General features: G+C 38.9%; 1 protein-coding gene across 4 annotated transcripts in view; it reads left to right on the top strand.

The window, feature by feature from the left end:
- KIAA1958 (KIAA1958 ortholog) overlaps positions 1–27,268 on the top strand; it is a 168,056-nt gene that overhangs the window by 121,854 nt on the left and 18,934 nt on the right. For all 4 annotated transcript variants that reach the window (XM_066256496.1, XM_066256494.1, XM_066256495.1 and 1 more), the window contains one exon: positions 20,774–20,946. In XM_066256496.1, coding sequence (XP_066112593.1) covers positions 20,774–20,946 — 173 coding nt within the window. The remainder of the gene's footprint in view (positions 1–20,773; positions 20,947–27,268) is intronic.

The raw sequence follows: 27,268 nt of genomic DNA, 5'->3' as shown, positions 1-27,268 counted from the left end.
AACTTTTATATCTACAGTCCATTATATTACAACTTTTTAAATAGCATTTATAACAAAAGAACTTTTGTTTTATAAAATATTTGTTACAAGGAAAATCTTGCCAAAAACCGTTACAATTTCTATGCATTGTGTAATATTCAGTGGTGTCTGTGTTGAGATTCTGCATGTTGTAGTAGAGTGCTCTTCCGTATGTGTGTTTGTGGTGTTTTATGTGGAATTGTTAACCACTGCTGCTATCATTTATTGTAGCTAAACTGAAAAACTGTGCTAAGGGGCTGTGCCAGTCGACACTGTGTGTGTGACTTGTGAAAGTGTGTACTTAGTTGTCTAATATTTTGAGCCTGCACTTAGTGGCCTCTGCAGAAGGAGATGTTGTCATTGTCAAGTGGTGCCAACTTCCAGATTTTGTTTCATGTGTTTAATTCCAGGTCAGCTTTTCTTCCACATTATCCCCAGCTCTTTGAAAGGGAAACATTTGCAAAAAGAGAAACAGGAAATTTGAACTTTGTCAGTCCTCCCTCACCCCAGCGTAGACTTTTCCTTTTTCTGATACTTGAGCACCTGACCGAGAAATCCAGTAGAATGACAATATAGCAGCATAACTTCCAGATCTGGTTGGACAATGTAATAACAGGACTATAAGGGGCATACATTATTTTTGTCTGTTATCATAGCTTATTGTTTGAATTGCATTTAATAATAATATTCAGCTTTTAAATTTTATTTATAAGTGACCACGGAAACCTCAGCGTCCCCAAATATTGACTTTTATAGTCAGCGTTTGCGTGGACTTAACCTATTTTGTTGCCTCGTCTCTGAATTTTCTCATGCCCACTTGCTTTAGTTGGCTCCTAGTAGTCCCACTTTGTCTCAGCAATGTCATGTAGACTCTGAGAGTAAAAACGTGTTTCAGTGGATTGAGTCTGCTATACTAGTAGTAACTTGTATAAAGTCAATGTGGGGGAAATATTATACCTTTTTATACATTTATACTCCTAAAGTGGAAGGAACTGTTATAAAATGTTAAGAAAAGAAGGCTATTTTCTTAAGGCCCTTCTTACACACCGACATGCCCCAATTCCTCATTCGGTGAAGGGTTCCATTCTGTCCAATGGATTTATAATGATGAAATTTCTTTAATAAAGGGGTCATTTCCTGAACTATGATAAGAGGCTTTTTGTGTGACTGTCACATACATGGCGACAGCCAATGCTGTATTTGGAAATATTGCTGCTGAAGAGGCTGATTTAATTCTAAGAATATTAAAACTATCTCATCAAGGCCCCTGCTCCATCTTCGCTTAAAGAAGAAAGGCAGATTTTTACTCTAAGCCTTTTCTCCAAGGAGGCTGTAAACATTTGCCCTTCAAGGGAGGTAGTAAAACAATAAAAGGAAAGTCAGTGATGTATATAATCTAAAGAAGTTCTGCCCTTGTTGAGTGGCCTTCAGAGTAACACTAAAGTATTTCTTGGTTTCTGCATTGGGGGTTTTCAGGCAAAGCCCTTGTTCTTAGAATTCCTTTTATATTTTGGCCACCAAAATATACCCTGATAATGATTAACATTAACAGTTCTATTAGATAGCAGTGGGCACATTTATTGAAATCCTACTCTTGGGTTTATCCCCCCCCCCCCCGTTGGGTCTTCTGTACATTTTGTGTGTCTATCCTGAGGCCCTTATGCCTTTTAAATGAAATAATACATATTTATTAGGTTGCTAATTTATAAGGTTATGTATCCACCATACTTTTAAAGTTTTTTTTCACTAAGGTTAGACCTAGTCTCGACCCATGGTGAGCAATCGCTTATACCTTTTTCACTGTAATCTGAAAATGTAACTCTTTATAGGCTGAAACCCGGTGAGAGAATGACTGGGAGCATTTTCGATTCAATAGAATCACTGTATATGACTTGTTTACCTATTGAAAGGTGATTTCAGTAGAATGAATGCTGAATTCAACTCGAGATCTTCCATCTTTCTTACAAATTATAAGAATAATTTTGAGATTCCTTTTACTCCAACACTTATAAGTTAATTGGGATTACACAGGTAGGCATCAATTTAGTATAATTTAATACCAGGCATCTGTTTAGAAATATAACCACACAATATTTAGAAAAAAATTATGAAAAATAGAACTATTCTTTGAAAGTATGGTTACTTTTCCCCTATTTGATAGGTTGTCATTTTTTTACATATTTCCTGGCCATTTGGCTTTGAACTGATATTTAAAAAGCACATGTGTGCCTCTTCACTCTAATATTTAAAAATTCTCTTCTTAAGCTGCTACAGTTATAATTTGTAAAAGAAAGAGGAGAAAGGTGAATTGAAATGGAGAGAAATTTCTGTTAATATGTTAAAATGTGTGACTTTGATACTCTTGGTTAATATTCTGCCAGTTGATATTTTTAACATGATAAACTTTTTTGTTAATAAGTGTATACTCTCAGTTTCATTTTTATTTTTTTGCTCACTGATCTTTTACACTAAGATATTTTCATCTTTATCAGCTCACTGTTTTTGCTTCATATTTGTCTGTGTACTTGTGCTCTAAATAAAATTCTAGTTTTATGTCCCAGTGGCTTATTCCATTGTGTGGATAATGTTTGCCTCTAATGTAATAGTGTAATTTTCTGTTGTTTTCAGTATTTGTCGGTACAGCCTAAACTTATGGAAATAAGAAAAACAATCCAATAAAATCAGCTAATGTCTCTATAATGAGAGCATGTTTTAATCACAATATTTTGTCTGTATTTGGGTATAACTAGTCTTCATTTAATAAATGGTTTTCTGCAACGCTGGCTGACTTTCGTACCTACAACAGTTGAAAAACAACTTAAACATATTACGATAAACTAATTGTCCTGGTCACTATGCATTAGCCCCATTTAGTCAGTGCATATTAAGCAAAGCATTCTATGGCAAGTGTTTCTAACTATTGAGGATGGGAAATTATAGAAGGAGAAGCATTTCTATATGCGAGTGCTTAGAAACAACCCATGAGGTAGGGAAGACACTTCAGGAAGACTTCTACAACTGAATGATCGTATGCTTCCTGGAGGCCTAGTGCCCCAAATCCTGTTTCAGAACAGAAGGCTCTACTCAAACTCACTATCTCCCTTTCTGTCTGTGGAGTTCTGTCTGCCAATTGTGCAAAAGTTAAACCAAGCTAAGTAGATGTCAGCTTCCAAACTTCCTTGTTTTTAGGAAAAATCTTGTTGGTCAGATAGGATTCTCCATATGCTGTTTGTTGCATTTAGCACATTTGACTATGTTCTTTGAGCAGAATAGAAATGGTTATTCAAAATGATTATAATTGTTAACTTCAGATATCTTTGTTGTGTCACTAAAATTATTTAATAAAGAAGAGCATATTAAAACAGCAGATAATATAATGTTCTCTCTCACAGAAATGCAAATACAGTTCTTCAATATATATGAATAATCCACCAAAGTATTTACTTAGAAAGATATATATTACAAATAGAAACAACTGCCTGACCTGTGGTGGCGCAGTGGATAAAGCGTCGACCTGGAAATGCTGAGGTCGCCGGTTCGAAACCCTGGGCTTGCCTGGTCAAGGCACATATGGGAGTTGATGCTTCCAGCTCCTCCCCCCCTTCTCTCTCTGTGTCTCTCCTCCCTCTCCTCTCTAAAATGAATAAATAAATAAAAATTTTAAAAAAACATAGAAACAACTGTACTTCTAAGATAATATTTTAAATGTTAAAATTATTTATAAGTAGTTGTAACAATCTTTAATATTTTCCCAGGAATTTAAGCAACAAGTTATACATATATAATGTTACAAATTTTATTTCCCTGATACGGTAAGAATATTAGAATTCAAATTGAGTAATATTTAGCCTACAAGTCAGAAAATGTTTTCTTTTATAAAGTTTTATTTATTTTAAACTTATTTATTCATGATAATCTTTTCCAAGATTTCAAGGGACTGAAATGGTCAATATGTATAACATAACAATTTTGGTTATAAACTTAAAAGATGTTAAAAGCAAACATTGAATTTGGTGACATTTTTCAGACAAAACTATTGTATTTTTTTTTTCTTTCATTTTTCTGAAGCTGGAAACAGGGAGAGACAGTCAGACAGACTCCTGCATGCGCCCGACCGGGATCCACCCGGCACGCCCACCAGGGGCGACGCTCTGCCCATCCTGGGCGTCGCCATGTTGCGACCAGAGCCACTCTAGCGCCTGAGGCAGAGGCCACAGAGCCATCCCCAGCGCCCGGGCCATCTTTGCGCCAATGGAGCCTTGGCTGCGGGAGGGGAAGAGAGAGACAGAGAGGAAAGCGCGGCGGAGGGGTGGAGAAGCAAATGGGCGCTTCTCCTGTGTGCCCTGGCCGGGAATCGAACCCGGGTCCTCCGCACGCTAGGCCGACGCTTTACCGCTAAGCCAACTGGCCAGGGCCAACTATTGTATTTTTTAAAAAGTGTTTTCTTTATTAAAATTTTTTATATTTTTAAAATGTTAAGGTAATAAATAATATTGTGAATAATTTGAAAAATACTAATAAGTATAATAAAATAGGAAATAAAAAATCAAGGGAATTTTACTACCCATAAATAATAACTTTTAACACTAGTGTTTTTGTTTTGGAATTTTGAAAGCATAAATGTCAGTTGGCTCTTGAACAACAAGGAGGTTAGGAGTGCCAACCCTCCCTCCTTATAGTCGAAAATCCATATATAACTTTTGACTCTCCCAAAATGTAACTACTTTGTCACTGTATCTGTTGTAAGTATTTTCTCTGGGTCTGGCTATTGTTTTTTTAAGATGTATTCAGTGCAGAATTTTTGAATTTTTATGTCTTCTTATTCATCTATTTTTTATGTCTCTGGGTTGTATCATTCAGAGAAAGGCTTTCCTTATTCCCAAAATCATGAAAACTGTCTTCTATATGAAAACAGCTTTTTGGAAAAAAGTTATCTATTTGGAAATGTACTATTTGTGGTATGAAGTCAAAATCTAAATTTGCTTTTGTTTTTCCAACTCAGTAACTTATCTCAAAGTATGTATTGAAGAGTTCATTCTTTTCCTAGCGATTTGAATTGTAGCCTTTATTATATACTCAATTTGCATTTTTACACAGATCTTTTCTGGACTGTCTTCTATAGCAAAGATTTATTTGTCTTTTCTTTTTTCTTTTTTTTTTTTTTGCCAGAATTCACACTTTATTTTTTTTTTGATAGCAAATCACTTTAATATATTTGTCATATCGCAAATACTGCCAACAGAAGATTCTAAATAATTATACATAACTCAACCAAGCAACTTATGATTTACGAAAGCACAAAGCAAAGTTAACTGAGGTTGTAATCATGGCTTAACTACCTATATTTTAATTTAAAGTATTATGTGAAAACTTTTGAGTACATTTCAGATGGTTTTTTATTTTTTTAAATCTGAGTCTAGACAGACTTCTGTATGTATAGTTCCCAGCATCCACCTGGTAACCTGTATAGGCCTGATGCTCAAATCCACCAAACTATCTTTAGTGCTTGGGGGCTGACACTCAGACGAAATGAACTATCCGCAGATCCTGGAGATGACACTTGGACTAACTAAGCAATTCTCAGTACCCGAGTCCAACGCTGGATCCAACTGAACGACTCTTGCTTTGAGTGGGGTAGAGACATAGAAAAGAGAGGGGAAGAGAAGCAGATGGCCACTTCTCACATGTGCCCTGAGAAGGAATCATACCTGGGATGTTTGCACTCCTGGCTGATGCTCCAACTACTGAACCCCCAGCCAGGGTATATGCTAGGACTTCAATTCAATAGGTTTTCACATGTATATATATTATTTACATCTTTATGCTCTCTTGTGCAGCAGGAATTGTGTTGGCTTCTGACATGTATATTTTGAAATAAGTTCTTCCACCATATACTACAAACATGAACATTTTAACCAGTTACATTCTCTGATATGGAGGTTGCAGTTCAAGCTAATACCTTTCCTATATTCTTCATTCAACATTTCTCTTTGGTATGAATTCTCATGTATTAAGTTATGAATGCAGAATAAAAATTTTGCAAGACTGTATACGTTTCTAAGGCTTACCTCTGGTATAAATTCTCTCATGTACAGTAACATAGGAATGCTGATTAAATGCATTGGCACAGATTTCACATTTGCAAAGCTTCTCTCCAGTATGAATTTTCATGTCAAGTAATTACTAACCGCCTAAAAAGTTTTTGCCATATATTTCACATTTGTCAGGTTTCTCTCTGCTATGAACAGAATTCACACTTTAAATTATTGTAGTGGTATAGCACACATTTATATCTTTCAGAGCAAGTCTTCCCAATGTTTATTTTCTTTTTTTTTTCAGTTTTATTATTATTATTATTATTATTTTTATAATTTTATTTTTTTAATGGGGCGACATCAATAAATCAGGTTACATATATTCAAAGATCAACAAGTCCAGGTTATCTTGTCTTTCAATTATGTTGCATACCCATCACCCAAAGTCAGATTGTCCTCTGTCACCTTCTATCTAGTTTTCTTTGTGCCCCTCCCCCTCCCCCTTTCCCTCTCCCTTTCCCCCCTCCCCCCGTAACCACCACACTCTTATCAATGTCTCTTAGTTTCACTTTTATGTCTCACCTACGTATGGAATAATGCAGTTCCTGGTTTTTTCTGATTTACTTATTTCACTTCGTATAATGTTATCAAGATCCCACCATTTTGCTGTAAATGATCCGATGTCATCATTTCTTATGGCTGAGTAGTATTCCATAGTGTATATGTGCCACATCTTCTTTATCCAGTCGTCTGTTGATGGGCTTTTTGGTTGTTTCCATGTCCTGGCCACTGTGAACAATGCTGCAATAAACATGGGGCTGCATGTGTCTTTACGTATCAATGTTTCTGAGTTTTGGGGGTATATACCCAGTAGAGGGATTGCTGGGTCATAAGGTAGTTCTATTTGCAGTTTTTTGAGGAACCACCATACTTTCTTCCATAATGGTTGTACTACTTTACATTCCCACCAACAGTGTATGAGGGTTCCTTTTTCTCCACAGCCTCTCCAACATTTGCTATTACCTGTCTTGTTAATAATAGCTAATCTAACAGGTGTGAGATGGTATCTCATTGCAGTTTTGATTTGCATTTCTCTAATAACTAAAGAAGATGAGCATCTTTTCATATATCTGTTGGCCATTTGTACTTCCTCCTGGGAGAAGTGTCTGTTCATGTCCTCTTCCCATTTTTTTATTGGATTGTTTGTTTGTTTGTTGTTGAGTTTTATGAGTTCTTTGTATATTTTGGATATTAGGCCCTTATCTGAGCTGTTGTTTGAAAATATCATTTCCCATTTAGTTGGCTTTCTGTTTACTTTGTTATCAGTTTCTCTTGCTGAGCAAAATCTTCTTAGTCTGATGTAGTCCCATTCATTAATTTTTGCCTTCACTTCTCTTGCCATTGGAGTCAAATTCATAAAATGCTCTTTAAAACCCAGGTCCATGAGTTGAGTACCTATGTCTTCTTCTATGTACTTAATTGTTTCAGGTCTTATGTTTAGATCTTTGATCCATTTTGAGTTAATTTTAGTACAGGGGGACAAACTGTAGTCCAGTTTCACTCTTTTGCATGTGGCTTTCCAGTTTTCCCAGCACCATTTATTGAAGAGGCTTTCTTTTCTCCATTGTATGTTCTTGGCCCCTTTATCAAAAATTATTTGACTATATATATGTGGTTTTATTTCTGGACTTTCTATTCTGTTCCATTGGTCTGAGTGTCTACTTTTCTGCCAATACCATGCTGTTTTGATTGTCGTGGTTCTATAATAGAGTTTGAAGTCAGGTATTGTAATGCCCCCAGCTTCATTCTTTTTCTTTAGGATTGCTTTGGCTATTCGGGGTTTTTTATAGTTCCATATAAATCTGATGATTTTTTGCTCTATTTCTTTAAAAAATGTCATTGGAATTTTGATGGGAATTGCATTAAATTTGTATATTGCTTTGGGTAATATAGCTATCTTGATTATATTTATTCTTCCTAACCAAGAACAAGGAATATTCTTCCATCTCATTATATCTTTCTCAATTTCTCTTAACAATGGTTTATAGTTTTCATTATATAAGTCCTTTATATTCTTTGTTATGTTTATTCCTAAGTATTTATTTTTTTTTGTTGCAATTGTGAAGGGGATTATTCTTTTGAGTTCATTCTCAATTGTTTCATTTATTGACTTCTGTATGTTAATTTTGTATCCTGTGACCTTACTGTATTGGCTTATTGCTTCTAGTAGTCTTTTTGTGGACTCTTTGGGGTTTTCGATGTATAGGATCATATCATCTGCAAAAAGTGATACCTTTACTTCTTCTTTTCCGATATGGATGCCTTTTATTTCTTTGTCTTGTCTGATTGCTCTGGCTAGAACCTCTAGTACCACATTAAATAACAGTGGAGAGAGTGGACAACCCTGTCTTGTTCCTGATTTAAGGGGGAAAGCCTTCAGCTTTGTGCCATTTAATATGATGTTAGCTGATGGTTTATCATATATGGCCTTTATCATGTTGAGATATTTTCCTTCTATACCCATTTTGTTGAGAGTCTTAAACATAAAATTGTGTTGTATTTTATCAAAAGCCTTTTCTGTGTCTATTGATAAGATCATGTGGTTTTTGTTCTTTGTTTTGTTGATATGGTGTATTATGTTAACCGTTTTACATATGTTGAACCATCCTTGAGATTCTGGGATGAATCCCACTTGATCATGATGTATTATTTTTTTAATATGTTGTTGTATTCGATTTGCTAGTATTTTGTTTAGTATTTTAGCATCTGTATTCATTAGAGATATTGGTCTGTAGTTTTCTTTTTTTGTGCCATCCTTGCCTGGTTTTGGTATGAGGGTTATGTTGGCCTCATAAAATGTGTTTGGAAGTATTGCTTCTTCTTCAATTTTTTGGAAGACTTTCAGTAGAATAGGACCCAAGTCTTCTTTGAATGTTTGATAAAATTCGCTGGTATAGCCATCAGGTCCTGGACTTTTATTTTTGGGGAGGTTTTTAATGGTTTTTTCTATTTCTTCTCTACTAATAGGTCTGTTTAGGCTTTCTGCTTCTTCTTGACTCAGTCTAGGAAGGTTGTATTGTTCTAGGAATTTATCCATTTCTTCTAGATTGTTGAATTTAGTGGCATAAAGTTTTTCATAGTATTCTACAATAATTCTTTGTATATCTACGGTGTCCGTGGTGATTTCTCCTCTTTCATTTTGGATTTTGTTTATATGAATTCTTTCTCTCTTTTCCTTGGTAAGTCTTGCCAAGGGTTTGTCAATTTTATTGATCTTTTCAAAGAACCAGCTCTTTGTTCTATTAATTTTTTCTATAGTTTTTCTGTTCTCTATTTCATTTATTTCTGCTCTGATTTTTATTATCTCCTTTCTTCGGCTAGTTTTGGGTTGTTTTTGTTCTTCTTTTTCTAGTTCCTTAAGGTGTGAAGTTAAGTGGTTCACTTGGGATGTCTCTTGTTTGTTCATATATGCCTGAAGTGATATGAACTTCCCTCTTATCACTGCTTTTGCTGCATCCCATAGATTCTGATATGTCATATTGTCATTTTCATTAGTCTGTATATATCTTTTGATCTCTGCACTTATTTCTTCTTTGACCCATTCATTTTTTAAAAGTATGTTGTTTAGTTTCCACATTTTTGTGGGATTTTTTTCCTCCTTTTTGCAGTTGAATTCTAGTTTCAAGGCTTTATGATCAGAAAATATGCTTGGTACAACTTCGATTTTTCTGAATTTGCTGATGTTGTTTTTGTGTCCCAATATATGGTCAATTCTTGAGAATGATCCATGTACACTGGAGAAAAATGTATACTCAGTCACTTTGGGATGAAATGTCCTGTAGATGTCTATCATATCCAGGTGCTCTAGTGTTTTGTTTAAGGCCACTATATCTTTGTTGATTCTCTGTTTGGATGACCAATCTAGAGCCGTCAGCGGTGTATTGAGGTCTCCAAGTATGATTGTATTTTTGTCAGTTTTTGTTCTAAGGTCAATAAGTAGCTGTCTTATATATTTTGGTGCTCCTTGGTTTGGTGCATATATATTAAGAATTGTTATGTCTTCTTGATTCAGTGTCCCCTTAGCCATTATGAAATGGCCATTTTTGTCTCTGAGTACTTTTGCTGTCTTGTAGTCAGCATTATCAGATATGAGTATTGCTACGCCTGCTTTTTTTTGGATGTTATTTGCTTGGAGTATTGTTTTCCAGCCTTTCACTTTGAGTTTGTTTTTATCCTTGTTACTTAGATGAGTTTCCTGTAGGCAGCATACAGTTGGATTTTCTTTTTTAATCCATTCCACTACTCTGTGTCTTTTTATTGGTGAGTTTAATCCGTTTACATTTAGTGTAATTATTGACACTTGTGAGTTCCCTATTGCCATTTTATAGATTGCTTAGTTTTGTGTCTTGTTTGATCCTTCTCTTTCGTTTTTTTATCTTTTGTTTTTATTTGGTTGTATTCCATACATCTTTCCACTGTTGCTATCTTTTTTATCTCATGTGCTTCTGTGGTGGTTTTTTCAATGGTGGTTACCTTTAGGTAATGAAAAGGGTTCCTACCCTGTTCATTGTAGCGCACTATTTTGTGAGTACTTTTGCACTCCATCGTCCTTTGCTACTTTTAATCTCCATCCTCTCCCCCCCTTTCTTTTTGTTGTTGTCACAGTTTAAATTTGGTTTTATTGTGTTCTTCTTGGAGCTTTTACTTGTGGCTTTATTTATTTATTTTTTTGTTCTTTGTATCTGATTGGAGAACCCCCTTTAGTAATTCCTGGAGTGGGGGTTTTCTGATGATAAATTCCCTCATCTTTTCTGTATCTGTGAATGTTTTTATTTCTCCTTCATATTTGAAGGATAGCTTTGATGGGTATAGTATTCGTGGCTGAAAGTTCCTCTCTTTCAGGACTTTAAATATTGGGGTCCACTCTCTTCTAGCTTGTAGAGTTTCTGCTGAGAAATCTGATGATAATCTAATGGGCCTTCCTTTATATGTTGTATTCTTCTTTTCCCTGGCTGCCTTGAGAATTTTTTCTTTGCCGTTGGTTTGTGCCAATTTCATTATGATGTGCCTTGGAGTAGGTTTGTTGGGGTTAAGAAAACTCGGAGTTCTGTTTGCTTCATGAATTTGAGGCTTTAGTTCTTTCCACAGGCTTGGGAAGTTCTCATCTATTATTTGTTTGAGTATGTTCTCCATTCCATTTTCTCTCTCTTCTCCCTTGATATACCTATTATTCTTATGTTATTCTTTCTGATGGAGTCAGATAATTCTTGTAGGGCTATCTCATTTTTTTTAATTTTTGAGTGTCTTTCTTCCTCTCTCTGTTGTGCCTCAAGTTGCTTGTCTTCTATTTCACTAATCCTCTCTTCTATCTGGCCTGTTCTATTAGCCAAGCTTGTTACCTCGTTTTTCAGCTCGTGAATTGAGTTTTTCATCTCTGTTTGATTTGTTTTTATAGTTTCAGTTTCCTTGGAAATATATTCTTTGTGTTCATTGAGTTGTTTTCTGAGCTCCCTAAATTGCCTTTCTGTGTTTTCTTGTATATCTCTGAGTATTTTTAGGATTTCTATCTTGAATTCTCTGTCATTTAACTCCAAGGTTTCCAATATATTAAATTTTTTCTCCATAGATTTTTCCTCTTCTATCTGTGTTACCTCTCTTTCTTTTGTATCCATGATATTCGATTTTCTCTTCCTTAATGGCATCTGAGGGTGGTTTTGTTGATAGTATTAATGAGATTTAATAAAAAATAAAAAGTTAAAAAAATAAAAAATGGAAAAAAGTTGTTTTTTTTAAAAAAATTAATAATGAAATAAAGAAAAATAAAATAAAATAAAAATTTTAAAAAAGGAAATTATTCCCCCCTCCTTTTTTTCTCTCCTCTCCTCTCCCCTCTTTCTTGAGAAAATCTTGTGGTGAACTGTGAATTATATTGTATTTAATAGAACAAACAATGCCTGTAATGGAGGGCCTGAATTGGGGAAAAGTAATAAAGGGGCAAGAAAATAAATAAATAAATAAATAAATAAATAAATAAATAAAGGGGTGGGGGTATGTACCCACAAAAAAAAATAATGAAAAAATTTGGATCAAGAATAAAATGATTTGCGTTTAGGTGTTGGTTGACTAAGAGTTATGATGAGAGGAGTAAGAGGGAAACAGGAAAATGGGGGGACAAATTAAAAAATTACTATTGTATTTAGTGGAACAAGAGCTTGATAAGATGGAGAGCCAGGGATGGGAGCACTGCTAGTGAGTTCAAAAGGTGAAGTAAAAACCCCCCCAAATGCCACAAACATAAGTTTGAGTCCCAGATAAAATAATTTGTTTGTTATTGAGGTTTGAATGAGAGGAGATGTAAAGGAAAAAGGAAGAAACTAATATAGAGGGAGAAAAGAAGAGAGAGAGAGAAAAAAAAGAGGGAACCACTAAAAGAAGAAAAAAGAAAAAAGAGGAGAGAGAGAGAGAATTAAGGGTTTTGGAGTGCAACCCTTATAGAGAGAAAGGAAGAGGAAAGAAAAGATAATGGGAGATGTAACACTTATGGGTAGTGTAGTTCAAGGAGAGGAGAGAGTAAGACCGGTAGGGAGTTAAACGACCAAATTGGAGGAGGAAAAAAAAAAGAAAAAAGAAAAAAAAAATCAAGGATGAAGATAAGAGAAACAAACGAACAAATATAATAAAATGGGATAGGTTATAAAGTCTGCGGATTATTCTGATTTTGAGAGGTTATCTTCTTGCTTTTTCTTTTCTCTCCCTCTTCCTGGTCAGCGACTCTGTACCCCGGTTTCTGCCCCTTTGGCACGCTCAGGTAGAGGTTTGCAGTTGATAAGTCTCTATGGCGATGTCATGTATTGTGCTTCAGTCTCGTTGGCAGTCGAGGCTCATTAGCGTTTATAGGCTCTTACAGTGAGAGAGTCCGTGTTCCAGGAGCCTCTCTCCTAGTCTTTCCTTCCTCAACCAGCAGCCTGAGAATCCAGCTATGGGGTTGCTGCTGCCTCTGCCTGGATAGTAAGAGGCTCAAAGAGTGGGCAACTTCCCACTCTTATTTCCACTCAGCACAGGGCTCTGGGTAAGGCTCAATCAGTCAGAGCTGCTAGCATAATCAGCCGGGGCTTTCGCCTACTCAAAGACCTCTGGCTCTGTCACTCTGTCCGGTAACACGAGCAGGTCTGCGCGCGCAGACCAGGATGTTAGACCGGAAGTCTCGCCCTCTGAGTGAAACCCCCCCACCCGCACTGAAAAGTTCCAATGTTGGAATTGGCTCTCGTTCGTCCCCGTGTGCTGCTCTTTCAAGGCGCTGGGGCAGCCCGTGACTCCGTCCTCGGCCCACACAAAGGCCCCCGACTCTGCCCCTCCGTGGGACAACACGGGCTTCCACTCCGGAGGTGCTGGGAGGAGTCTCCTTCCCACTCTCCGTGCGCGCAGACCAGGATGTGAGGCCAGAGTCTCGCCCTCTGAGTGAAACCTCCCGCCCGCACTGAAAAGTTCCAGTGTTAGAATTAGCTCTCGCTTCCCGGAGGCTTTCGGCCCACACAAAGGCCTCTGACTCTGCCTCTCTGTGGAGTAACACGGGCGCACCCTCTTGGGGCTTTGGAAGGAATCTCTCGCCCACTATGCGCCTACCAGGGGATCAGGTAAAATGGCTGCCCATTTTGTCTGGGTTTGGCACGAGTGTTAGCTGTATTGCCCAGGTTGTCACAGGAACAGTTTTTCCTTGGCTTGGATCTCCGTGCCACAGCCTGGTTCGGCCGTTTGTGCCACAGCCTGGATCTATTCATCCCCTTTGCCCGCCTTAGTTTCTATATTCTCAGTTTCCAGTGAAAATCGCCCTGTTTAGGTTAGTGAGGAAGGCGGAGCATTTCTTACTCCCTAATTCCTTCGGGGTTTGGTTATATATTTAGCCAATTTTTCGCTCGATCATACCTTTGGGTGTATTGCGAAACATCTGGAGGCTCTAAGGATAGGTTTTTCTGTTTCTGGTTGAAGATCTTGTTGAGGTTTGGGGGAGATTTATCGGTATCGCTTCCTACTCCGCCATTACTCTCCCAATGTTTATTTTCAAAATTGCCTTTACTCTCCTCGATAAACTTTAGAATCAACAGGTAGCAACAAAAAGGAGGATTTTAATTATAATTACATTGCGTTGAAGATTACTTGAAAAAAATAAACATCTTTATAATATTGAGCCTTCTCACTCAAGTACATGGTATAACTTCATTTATTAGGATTATATACAGAGAGCCCTCGGGTCACAACACAGTTCCGTTCTACGACAGTGACAGAACCCGAATTTTGGTGTAAGTTGAAACATACCCTAGCCTAAGTCACTTACGTATCCTGACACAGTTGTAAAATCATAATCTACAACTTAAAAACACAACTAAGCCACAGAAAAAGGAAAAGGACATAAATATACTGTACTATCTATACACTGTACTGTATATTCTAACACCACGTGCAACCAAAATACTATAGTTCGCCCACATAGTTCTTAAGTACGACACTAATGGCATAAGCTGAAACACTCGTGGCTCAATTTTTTTTAAAGTTTTTATGGAAGTAAGCATGGTAAACTTGAAACATCATATGTTGAGGCTGTCGTAACCTGAGGACACCTGTATACATTTTTAATTTTAAAGATTTTTGGAAAGTGTTCTTAGTGAATTATATATAGTCAGAAGTGTGCAGATCATTAGCATACAGCTTGATTAATGTTATGAAGCAAACATATTGCTCTAACTACCACCCAGAGACAGACATAGAATATTACCTGAAGCCTAGAAGCTTTCTTCATGTGATTTTTTTTTTTAAACAGAGACAGAGTCAGAGAGAGGGATAGATAGGGACAGACAGAGACAGGAATGGAGAGAGATGAGAAGCATCAATCATTAGTTTTTCGTTGCTACACCTTAGTTGTTCATTGATTGCTTTCTCCTATGTGCCTTGACCGTGGGCCTTCAGCAGACTGAGTGACTCCTTGCTCAAGCCAGCGACCTTGGGTCCAAGCTGGTGAGATTTGCTCAAACCAGGTGAGCCCACGCTCAAGCTGGTGACCTCGGAGTCTCGAACCTGGGTCCTCCGCATCCCAGTCCAATGCTCTATCCACTGCGCCACCACCTGGTCAGGCTTCATGTGCTTTCTTTTTGTTACAACCCAAAAATAACCATTATATTATTTAACCATACAGTCATTTTATCTGTTTTTGAATTCTATAAAAAGACCATTTCAATATGTTCTGTTGTGTTTGATTTCTTTTGCTTAGCATTGTATTTGTAGGATTCATTCACGTTTTTGCATATAGTTCATTCCAGTAATCCATTCCTTGTTGTTGGTGTATAATAGTTTATTATGTAAATATTTCATAATTTTATATGCATTCTATTGTTTTTGGGGCTATTATTAATTATGCTTTTATGAACACTCATACATACATGCTTTTTAATACACACATACACATTTCTGTTGGATACACACACACGTACACACACACACATAGGTGTTGTATTGCTGGGTCATAGAATATGTATGTGTATGTTCAACTTTAGTAGATGTTGCCAATTAGCTTCCAAAGTGATTGTACAAATTGACACTCCTACCAGCTGAGCAAGAGTGTTCCTGTTGTTTCACACCCTCACCAACACTTAATGTTTACGGATTTTGGTTTTCATTTTAGACATTTTGGTGAGTGTATTTTAATTTACATATACTGAAATATTAATGATGTTTCTTATTATATGCAGTGCCCATTCAAGTTTGTCCATTTTAAATTTGACAGCCTGCTTTCCACTTGTCAGATATATTTGTCAAATGCCTTCTTCTACTATGTCATTTGCCTTTTCACCCCCATAGTGGTACAATTTTATAAATGTCTTTTTAATTTTACTGAAATCCAATTTATTAATCTTGTACTTTTGGACTAGTAATATTGATGTTCTATTTTAAAATATGTGGTTAACCCACTGTCTTTTGTGTTTTCTGCTAGAAACTTTATAATTTTACCATTCACTTATAGATCATGATATATATGGAATTTTGTTGTTATTTGTAGTGAGGTAGGCTTTCAGTTTGCTCATATTTTATTAAGGATTTTCATGTCAGTGTTTATGAGTTGTGTTATAATTTTCTTTTTTAAATGTTCATTTCATTGATTTTAAAGAGAGAGACAGGAACATCAGTCTGTTCCTGTATGTTCTCTAACTGGGAATCGAACCCAGCCACGGCTGTGCTTTGGGACAATGCTCTAACAAACTGAGCTATCCAGGCAGGGCTGTAATTTTCTTTCGTTGCATTTTTTGGCTTATATTTTTATAGAAAAGCTTTGCTGCCTTATAAAAGACATTTGAATAGAATTTTTTTTTTCCTATAATCAAAATTTTTAGATTTGGTATTATTTTTTCCTTAAATATTAAAGAATTTACTGGTAAAATCCATCTTAACCTGTAGTGTGTGTGTGTGTGTGTGTGTGTGTGTATGATATTTTAAATTATAGATGCAATTTCTTTAATGGGTATGGGACCATCTAAATTTTATATTTCTTGTTCAGGTTTGGTAAGTTGTGGCTTTTCTAGATATTTGTCCACTTTCTCCAAAATGTATTGGCAGCAAGTTCATAATATTGTTTTACTGCCCTTTTAATATCTGTAGGCTCTGTAGTGATAACTCTCTTTTCATTTCTACTGTAGAAATTTTTGCCTTTTATCTTTTTTCTAATGAGTTTATTAATTTTATTAGTCTTTTCAAGCCCATCTCTTGGAATTACTTTTTTTAATTCTAAGTTTTTTTCCTATTTAATTGTTTTCTGTTTTTATGTGTATCCTTTCCTTCATTTTACTTTTTTGGATATATTTGTTTTTCTCTTTTATAATTTCCTGGCATAGTTGATATTCAACCTTTCTTTTCTAATTTCTAAATTTAATACAATCATTTTTTCTAATGACACTGCAATAACTTTATCCATAACTTTGTCATGTTGTGTTATTATTATTCAGTTTGAAATAGTTACTAATTTTTTTTTCCTTTCACCAAGAATTTATTTAAAAGTATTAATTGTCTCTGAACAAATAGAAATTCCAGAATTCTCTTCTCCCCCATCCCTTCAACGTCTTCCCTTTCTGCCCTGAACTTTACATTTCAAAGCTCTTGGCGGATAGTGCAGAGTAGGCATGTGTGCTGGAGTCTGTGCATTGGAAGGAGCTGTGATGACCTAGAGTGAGGCGGGAGCGTGAAGAAGGAAGGCATCTGCGTAGGCGCACTGCACAGTGAGGGGTGTAGGAAACTGACCAGGGCAAGATATGTTTTTCAGAAAGAAAGCAGTCTGGCAAGTGGTGACAGCTGAACTGGGGGAGAAAAACATCCTGTGGAGGGGGAGCCAGGTGTGCGGTGTGATAGTCTGAGCAGGCTGAGGAGGGCATCCACACCGTAGTGGGAGATGCAGGAAGAAGCCCTGTGTGAAAAGTCCGAGTCTCACTGAAGTGAGTAGGGCTTCCATCCTGAGAAGTATGGTGAAGGCTTCCAGGAAGAAGGGCTTCTCAGCATGGGATGTCGGCCTTTGAGTGGAGTGAGAAAGGTGTCCGCATTGGAGGATGGCCCAATGCAGGGTGCCATATGTTGAGTGGACAAGGAGGCCATCTGTGTGTATGTGAGAGGCAGGTCAAGCTAGGTGTCCAGAGCACAAGCAGGTGAGGCGAATCAATGAAAGACCGAGAAACAGGACATAGCTAAATCCACGATGCCCAGTTGGGTCCTGTCGCAATACAGGCTATTACTGGGGCTTCTGGCAAAACTTCAGTGGGAAAAGAGGTTTCCATTTTCAGTGTACAGTCTCTGTCCTGTGATTAAAATGCAATTATGTTACATCATGCCATCATTTAACATAGTGATGAAACTTAATCATCCTATCTTGCAGTGGGACCATTTCTATGCTTTGCTGTAAAGAAGTGACAGGGACTGGGCTGTGTTGCCAAGAAACCCTTTATGTTGTTGTATTAAAAAAATATCTATAGAGCCTGACCTGTGGTAGCGCAGTGGATAAAGCATCGACCTGGAAATGCTGAAGTCGCTGGTTCGAAACCCTGGGCTTGCCTGGTCAAGGCACATATGGGAGTTGATGCTTCCAGCTCCTCCCCCCTTCTCTCTCTCTCTGTCTCTCCTCTCTCTCTCTCTCTTCCTCTCCTCTGTAAAATGAATAAATAAGACATAAAATAAAAATATTAAAAAAAAATATCTATAGCCTGACCTGTGGTGGCACAGTGGATCAAGTATTGACCTGGAAAGCTGAGGTCGCCGGTTTGAAACCCTGGGCTTGCCTGATCAAGGCACATATGGGAGTTGATGCTTCCTGCTCCTCCCCCCTTCTCTTTCTCCTCTCTCTAAAATGAATAAATTTAAAAGAAACCCAAAACAGAAACATCTATTTTAAAAAATATCTATAGCGAAACTATAGTATTTGTCTAAATAAATCAGACTTAGTTTTCCTTGATGAGGATTAATCTGAGTAAGTATTGGGGGCCAGCATACAGTTATGACAGTCTCGACATACAACGTTTCGAGTTTACAATGCTCCCTCCCATAAATCTTTGAAAAATTGAGACGTGAGCATTTCGGCCTACGCCGTAGCGCTGTATTCACAGTCTACGTAGGTGAACTAGTTTGGTTGCCCGTGGGGGAAGAACACACAGTAACGCGTATAGTCCAGTATGTTTATGTCCCTTTCCTTTTTCTGTGGCTTAGTTGTTTTTATGTTCTAGATCATGATTTTACAGCTCTGTGAGGATAGGTAAGTGACTTAGGCTAGGGTGTGTTCCAACTTACACCAAATTCGGGTTATGTCGCTGTCGTAGGAATGAAACTGTGTCATAACCCGAGGACCCCCTGTATACTTGTTTAAGTTGCAGTGTTTACTGAAAACCTTATCTCTCTGGTACCTGACTTCTTTAGTTCTAGTGTCCTGAGCATAGACTCAGTGGGAACCACGCCCAAACCTTGATTCTTGCTAACTCCATTACTTGGGACAGCACAGTACCTGGCTCAGAGAGTGTGTATCTCAGTAAATATTGGATGAGTGATGTATGCAGTACCGTTTCCTTATTTGCAAAATAGGTACAACAATAGGGTTGCTTAGAGCTTACAGTTAATTTATATAACTCGTGGCATATGGTGAGCATTCAGTTAGCGGTAGATGTCATAATAATACATTTTGTACTAGAATCCTTTCACTAATATCAAGTGAGTCCCAGAAATAGTACCATTATCTTGGTTTATGAGGGTAGTGAGAGAAATATACCTACATGACTCAGTCACTTCAGATAGCTTTTCCAGCATTGCTGATTCCTTTCTTGCTGTAAGCGTTTTTTAAAGCAGATTGTGTGCTCAACAGTTGTACACAGTGGGCAAGTGTACAAACCAATTGAGATCTTCTTGACACAGTTGGATCACAGTTCTACAGAATAAAGCAACTGTGAGACATGCTAAAGGAGAGAAAAGGCAGTGAGTAGTGTGGGGAAAGCTTATGTATCAATAGATGAGCTTGGAATTGGAATTGAAAAAAAAAAAGACACTTTGATTAATACAAAGACCATCGGGCAATTTCTCAGGCTGAGTGTGGGGAAGATACGGTGTGGGTGTCCTGGGAGTAGGCAGGGGTTGGGGGCCTCAGGAGGCTGGTGGTTTGGAGTTCCTCAGTGGGAGCCGGGAAAGGTGAGGTGAGTTAGGAAAAGTGAATCCAATTAGTGGATGACCTTGGTAACTGAATTAACTTTTTATTTTGCTATTTCTCAGCCTTTTAGTTTCTTGTTTGAACATAGAGGGTCAGAACCATTAGATATAAAGTACTGATTGGCATTCCTCGACATGGTCTACTTTGATTTTTTTTTTTTTAACCAAAGTCACAATTTGAACAGTTTAAGCCCGGGTTTAGTAGATCAGAGTCTGAGGAAGAGCCCGATGACCATTGTGGACTTGATTATCTTTTTGGCTACCAACACTTAAGGCGGATACATTGAAGAAAGCCTGCTTTCATCTGCAGTGATTTGGCGATGACAGTTTAAAATCTGCTCTCTTTTTCGGAGAGGATCGTGTACTTTTCTAGAGCCCCCCCCCCCCCCTGCACTGCCCTCATCCTTCTCTCCCGTGCCCTCACATTCTGATTCCCAGCTAGCTGATGAACTGTGGAGTCAGGGTTCACGTACCTTCCTCTTTTTTAATTTGTGAAAAGAATTAGAGAAATATGCTAACACCATGTAATTCGAGGCTGCCTAGGATGCACATAAGACATGTGAGACCATGTATTACAGAGAAACAACAGCTCTTCATTCACTGAGGCTGGGGAGAAAGGATATGTAACTTGTCTTCCTTTCTATCTCTTTGTTGTCGTTGTTGTTAATAGGATTGTTATTTTGTTCCCACTGAAAAGTTTAGATAGAACGTTCTTTGTTTCTCTGCACTCATCTCCCCCTCCGTTTTGTTTTTGGAATGCCTGCATGGGTGCATCAGTTAGTGTATACGGCAAAGTTGTTGGGATTAAATGCAAGGTTACCGCATTGATTTCATGCTAGAAATATTGTCCTCTATTTGCTCTGATATATGTACACTTGATAGAAATTTCATTTTTGTAAGTATTATCTCTTAGGAGTTTTCTGTTATTTAACATGATCCCAAGATGTAATTGTCAAAAAAAGGGAATGGCAAATTATTTTAATGCCTTTTATTTTTTCTGTTTCTAGCCTATTCTACTAAGCTCAACAAATTCCCTGTATTTAATATTAATGATGACTTGAATGATCTGTGCACCAGCGCAGTAAGCCCAAATACTACCAAAGCCACGCGGTATGCCCTGAATGTGTGGCGTTATTGGTGCATGACCAATGGGCTCAAAGATCACACGGACATTACCAAGGTAAGAAACTCTTGAGTTTACTTCTTTCAGCCAACTTCACTGAGCTTCTGAGTACCGGGCACTGTGCTGAGCATGGCGGGGAACACAGAACAGTTGCTCTCTGCCTGGAGCAACTTTGAAAGAACATAAGATAGAAAGAGAATGTCCATATACAAAGCAGAATTTAATAGGTAGTCTATGAATTTACAGATCAGAAATGCCCCCCCCAAAAAAATCAGTGAATAAATTAATTTCAGTCTGGTGATACTAGCAAAGGCATTGATATTTAAGCTGTATTTATGGTAGAGAGGTAGAATTTCTTTCCTTCCTCCCTTCCTCCCTCCCTCCCTCCCTCCCTCCCTCCCTTCCTTCCTTCCCTCCCTCCCTCCCTCCTTCTTTCCTCCCCTCCCCTCCCCTCCCTTCTCTTCCCCTCCCCTCCCCTCTCCTTTCCTCTCCTCTCTTTCTTTTTCTTAGTGCGAGAAGGGGAGATAGTGAGACAGAATCCCACATGCCTCCAACCGAGATCCACCCGGCACCACCCATCTGGGGCCGATGTTCAAATCAACCAAGCTATCTTCAGAGACTGAGGCTGACACTGGGACCAGCTAAGCCATCCTCAGTGCCTGGGGCTGACACTCGAACCAATCGAGCCACTGAGAGAGGGAGGGGGAGAGAATCCGATGGTCACTTCTTTTGTGTCACCTACAATATTGTGACTATTGGGAAATCACTGAAGTTTTGTTTTGCTTTTATTTGTAAGAAGAGATTTTATTTGAAGGATTATTACAGGGACAGTGGGGAAGGGACTATTGTAATAGGGACAGTGCTTTGACCATAAGATCGACAAGTGTCTGAAGGTTTAGGCAAAAGGGAAACCACTGAAGGTTTTTGAATGGAAGAGATAGAATTTCTTTTTTTTCTTTCTTTCTTTCTTTTCTTTTCTTTTCTTCTCTTTTCTTTTCTTTTCTTTCTTCTTTTTTAGGGAGAGATAGTGAGATAGAATCCCACATGCCCCCCAATCAGGATCCACCTAGCATCCCCCATCTGGGGCCGATGTTTGAATCAACCAAGCTATCCTCAGAGATAAAAAGTGATGTTTTAGAGAAACTAGTCGGAAATGATGAGCAAAAATTTAGTTAATATCCTTGGTCCTTATTTTCCCTATTTGTAAAATGAGATCAGAAAATCTCTTCCAACTTGAAATGTTTGAGGTTTATGAATTAAAGGAAAAATTCTTGAACATGTAGAGACAGAAGACAAAGATGTTGCATTTTGATTTGGATATGTTGAGTCTAAATCAGACAGGTGTCCAGATGGACATGTGCAATAAACAACTGGGAATGTGGGATTTCAAATATTGAAGAAATGTTATATCCAGAAGTATAGATCTAAAGGTTTTGCAAATAGTGGTTACAATTGAAACCCAGGGGCAGGTGGCACCTCCAAGTTTGGGTGATGTGTTCAGGACAGCAACAAGAGATGAAATAGAAAATCCAGGTGTCTGCTTCTGACAGCATGGAACACCAGACACAGCAAGGGGCCTTTCTGCTATACTTGCAGAAAATTAGGGAACCAGCGCAGGGCCAATAAAATACAGTGGAAACTGAAGCATTGTGGAAAACAGTGTGGCAGTTACTCAGAAGATTAAAAATAGAACTATCATACAGTCCAGCAATTTCACTCTGGGCATTTATCTGAAGAAAACAAAAACACCAAGTCAAAAAGATATGTGCATCCCACCCCCCACCCATGTTCATTGCTGCATTAGTTACAGTAGCCAAGATACAGAAGCAACCTACGTGTCCATTGATGGATGAGTGGATAAAGAAATATTATTTGTCCATGAAAAAGTACGATATCTTGCCATTTGCAACAACATAGATGGACCTTAAAGGCATTATGCTGAGTAAAATAAATCAGACTGAGAAAGACAAATTTCATCTGATCTCACTTATAAGTGGAATCTGTTTTTTATTTTTATTTTTTATAGAGACAGAGAGAGAGTCAGAGAGAGGGATAGCCTGACCAGGCGGTGGCGCAGTGGATAAAGCATCGGACTGGGATGCAGAAGGACCCAGGTTCGAGACCCCGGGGTTCCCAGCTTGAGCACGGGCTCATCTGGCTTGAGCAAAAAGCTCACTAGCATGGACCCAAGGTCACTGGCTCGAGCGGGGGGTCACTCAGTCTGCTGAAGGCCCGCGGTCATGGCACATATGAGAAAGCAATCAATGAACAACTACAGTGTCACAACGAAAAACTGATGATTGATGCTTCTCATCTCTCTCCGTTCCTGTCTGTATGTCCCTATCTATCCCTCTATCTGACTCTCTCTCTGTCCCTGTGTAAAAAAAAAAAGAAAGAGAGAGAGATAGGGATAGACAGGGACAGACAGACAGGAACGGAGAGAGTTGAGAAGCATCAATCATTAATTTTTCGTTGCGACACCTTAGTTGTTCATTGATTGCTTTCTCATATGTGCCTTGATTGTGGGCCTTCAGCAGACCGAGTAACCCCTTGCTCAAGCCAGCGACCTCAGGTCCACGCCAGCGAGCCCTGCTCAAACCAAATGAGCCCGTGCTCAAGCTGGCGACCTCATAACCTTGAACCCGGGTTCTCCGCATCCCAGTCTGACGCTTCATCCACTGCACCACCACCTGGTCAGGCTGGAATCTGTTTTTTAAAAAAAGAAAAGAAACTTACAGATACAGAGAACAAATTGGTAGTTGCCAGAGGTGAAGGAGTAGGCAGAATGCATAAAGATGGTGAGAAGATCTGAGGATGTAATGTACAGCTTGGTGACTATACTTAAAAATTCTGTATTGTATATTTAGAAGTTGCTAAGAGAGTAAATCTTTTTTTTTTTTTTTTTTTTTTTTTTTTCCATTTTTCTGAAGCTGGAAACAGGGAGAGACAGTCAGACAGACTCCCGCATGCGCCCGACCGGGATCCACCCGGCATGCCCACCAGGGGCGATGCTCTGCCCACCAGGGGGCGATGCTCTGCCCATCCTGGGCGTCACCATGTTGCGACCAGAGCCACTCTAGCGCCTGGGGCAGAGGCCACAGAGCCATCCCCAGCGCCCGGGCCATCTTTGCTCCAATGGAGCCTTGGCTGCGGGAGGGGAAGAGAGAGACAGAGAGGAAAGCGCGGCAGAGGGGTGGAGAAGCAAATGGGCGCTTCTCCTGTGTGCCCTGGCCGGGAATCGAACCCGGGTCCTCCGCAAGAGAGTAAATCTTAAAAGCTCTCATCAGAAGAAAATATTTTAACTATGTGTTAGCTAGACTTACTGTGGAGCTCATTTTGCAATGTATGCAAATATCAAATCATCTTGTACAGCTAAAACTCATATAGTGCATATGTCATCAAAATTTAAATATTACTTTTTTAAAGTAAAAAAAAAGGATCAGTTTTTTGTTTTTTTGTTTTGTTTTGTTTTTTTGTATTTTTCTGAAGTTGGAAACAGGGAGGCAGTCAGACAGACTCCTGCATGCGCCTGACCGGGATCCACCCGGCATGCCCACCAGGGGGCGATGCTCTGCCTATCCTGGTGTTGCTTTGTTGCAACCAGAGCCATTCAAGCGCCTGAGGCAGAGGCCACAGAGCCATCCCCAGTGCCCAAGCCATCTTTGCTCCAATGGAGCCTTGGCTGCAGGAGGGGAAGAGAAAGACTTAGAGGAAGGAGAGGGGGAGAGGTGGAGAAGCAGATGGGCGCTTCTCCTGTGTGCCCTGGCCGGGAATCGAACCTGGGGCTCCTGCACGCCAGGCCGACGCTCTACCACTGAGCCAACTGGCCAGGGCCAAAAGGATCAGTTTTTAAGTAAATTAACTGTGTCCCAGGACAAGGTTTAAGAATATTTATACTAATATAAAAATATCCAGAACCCAAGAAATAAAATCTGTCATTAAACAAAAATGATCAGACATGCAAAGAAGCAAGAAAATATATTTCTTAAAGAATAAATGAGTCAAGCCTGACCAGGTGGTGGTGCAGTGCATAGAGCGTCGGACTGAGACACGGACGACCCAGATTCGAAACCCCGAGATTTCTGGCTTGAGCGCGGACCCATCGGTTTGAGCATGGGCTCACCACCTTGAGCATGGGGTTGCTGGCTTGAGTGTGGGATCAGAGACATGACCCATGGTCACTAGCTTGAGCCCAAAGGTCACTGGCTCGAGCCCAAGGTCACTGGATTGTGCAAGAGGTCACTCGCTCTGCGGTAGCCCCCTGGTCAAAGCACATATGAGAAAGCAATCAGTGAACAACTAAGGAGCTACAATGAAGAACTGATGCTTCTTATCTCTCTCCCTTCCTATCTGTCTGTCCCTATCTGTCCCTCTCTCTGACTCTCTCTGTCAAAAAAAAAAAATGTGAATGAGTCAAAGCCAACCCAAAACTGACACGAATTTTAGAATTGGCAGCTAAGGACATTGAACAGTTATTATAAAGAGGATAAACAAATGGCCAGTAAGTACATGAAAAGATGCTCAACCTCATTAGACATTGGGGAAATACAAATCAAAACCATATGAGATTCCACTTAACATCCAGTAGGAAGGAAGGACTAGAATAAAAAAAAAAAACAAAAACAAAAAAACCCCAGATAGTAACAAGTGTTGTTAAGGATGAAGAGAAATTGGAATCCTCATACACTTCTGGTGGGAATGTAAAATGATGCAACCTCTTTGGAAACAGTCTGGCAGTTCTCCAAAAGTTAAATGTAGAGTTACTCTATCACCTAGGCATAGACCCAAAATATGAAAAACATATATCTATACAAAAACTTATATACAAATACTCATTGTAGCATTATTTACGATAGCCAAAATGTAGAAACAACCCAAAGGTCAGATGAATGAATAAACAAAATGTGGCCCTGGCCGGTTGGCTCAGTGGTAGAGCGTCGGCCCAGCATGCCGATGTCCCGGGTCCAATTCCTGCTCAGGGCACACAGGAGAAGTGATCATCTGCTTCTCCCCCCTTCCCCTTCTTGCCTCTCTCCCTCCTCCTCTCGTAGCCATGGGTCGATTGGAGTGAGTTGGTCCCACATGCTTAGGATGGCTCTGTGGCCTCCACCTCAGGCACTAAGAAAAACTCAGTTGCTGAGCAACGGAGCAACTCCCCAGGTGGGCAAGAGCATTGCCCGGTAAGGGGCTTGCCAGGTGGATCCCGCTGGGGTGCATGCGGGAGTCTGTCTCTGCCTCTCGTCCTCTCACTTAATAAAAAAATAAAAATACAATAAACAAAATGTAGCATATCCATATAATGGAATAGTATTTGGCAGTAAAAAGAAACGAAGTACTGATGCATGCTACAACGTGGATTAACCTTGAAAAATTATGCTAAATGAAAAAAGTTAGACACAAAAAGACAAATACGTATTATTTCATTTATGTAAGGTACCTAGAAGAGGCAAGTTCATGGAGAAAAAGTAGAATAGAGGTTACCAGGGGCTGGAGGGAGGAGAATATATGGGGTTATCGTTTAATGAGTACAGTTTCTGTTTGGAATGATACAGTTCTGGAAATGAAGAGTGGTGATGGTGATACAGCATCATGAATGTACTTAATGCCAGTGAATTGTACACTTACAAATAGTTAAGATTATAAATTTTATTTACTGCTCACAAAAATTAGGGGATATGCCTGACCAGGCGGTGGCGCAGTGGATAGAGTGTCGAACTTGGATGCGGAGGACCCAGGTTTGAGACCCCGAGGTCGCCAGCTTGAGCGCGGGCTCATCTGGTTTGAGCAAAAGCTCAGCAGCTTGGACCCAAGGTCGCTGGCTCGAGCAAGGGGTTACTTGTCTGCTGTAGCCCCACGGTCAAGGCACATATGAGAAAGTAATCAATGAACAACTGAGGCGTCGCAACAAAAAGCTAATGATTGATGCTTCTCATCTCTCTCCGTTCCTGTCTGTCTGTCCCTATCTATCCCTCTCTCTGTCTCTGTAAAAATAAATAAATAAATAAAAACTTTAAAAAAATTAGGGGATATTTTATAACTTCATATTCATTTTGAAACATCCCCTAATTTTTGTGAGCAGTATATATACATATTTCACAACCAAAAAACAAAAATCAATGAAATGTAACTTTCACCTGTATTAATATTTTTTAAATTCACCTATTCTCACAGACCCCCCCATCACTGTTTCTTCGTCCTCACTAACCTTAACCTTTTCTAGGCCAGAGGTCAGTGAAGTCACTGTGAAGACAGTGGTCTGTTACTAGGAACCTTTACATTCCCATGCAGGAAACCATGAAAAGAGCCTCATCTCTCCACCCCTCCATGGCTTAGATCAGTGCTTCCCAACCTTTTTTGGGCCACGGACCGGTTTAATGTC

The sequence above is a fragment of the Saccopteryx bilineata genome, chromosome 2, assembly GCF_036850765.1.
Source record: "Saccopteryx bilineata isolate mSacBil1 chromosome 2, mSacBil1_pri_phased_curated, whole genome shotgun sequence".
NCBI classification, from domain to species: domain Eukaryota; kingdom Metazoa; phylum Chordata; class Mammalia; order Chiroptera; family Emballonuridae; genus Saccopteryx; species Saccopteryx bilineata.
Note: the sequence above shows the minus strand (reverse complement) of the source record. Positions and strands in the feature narration are given on the sequence as shown.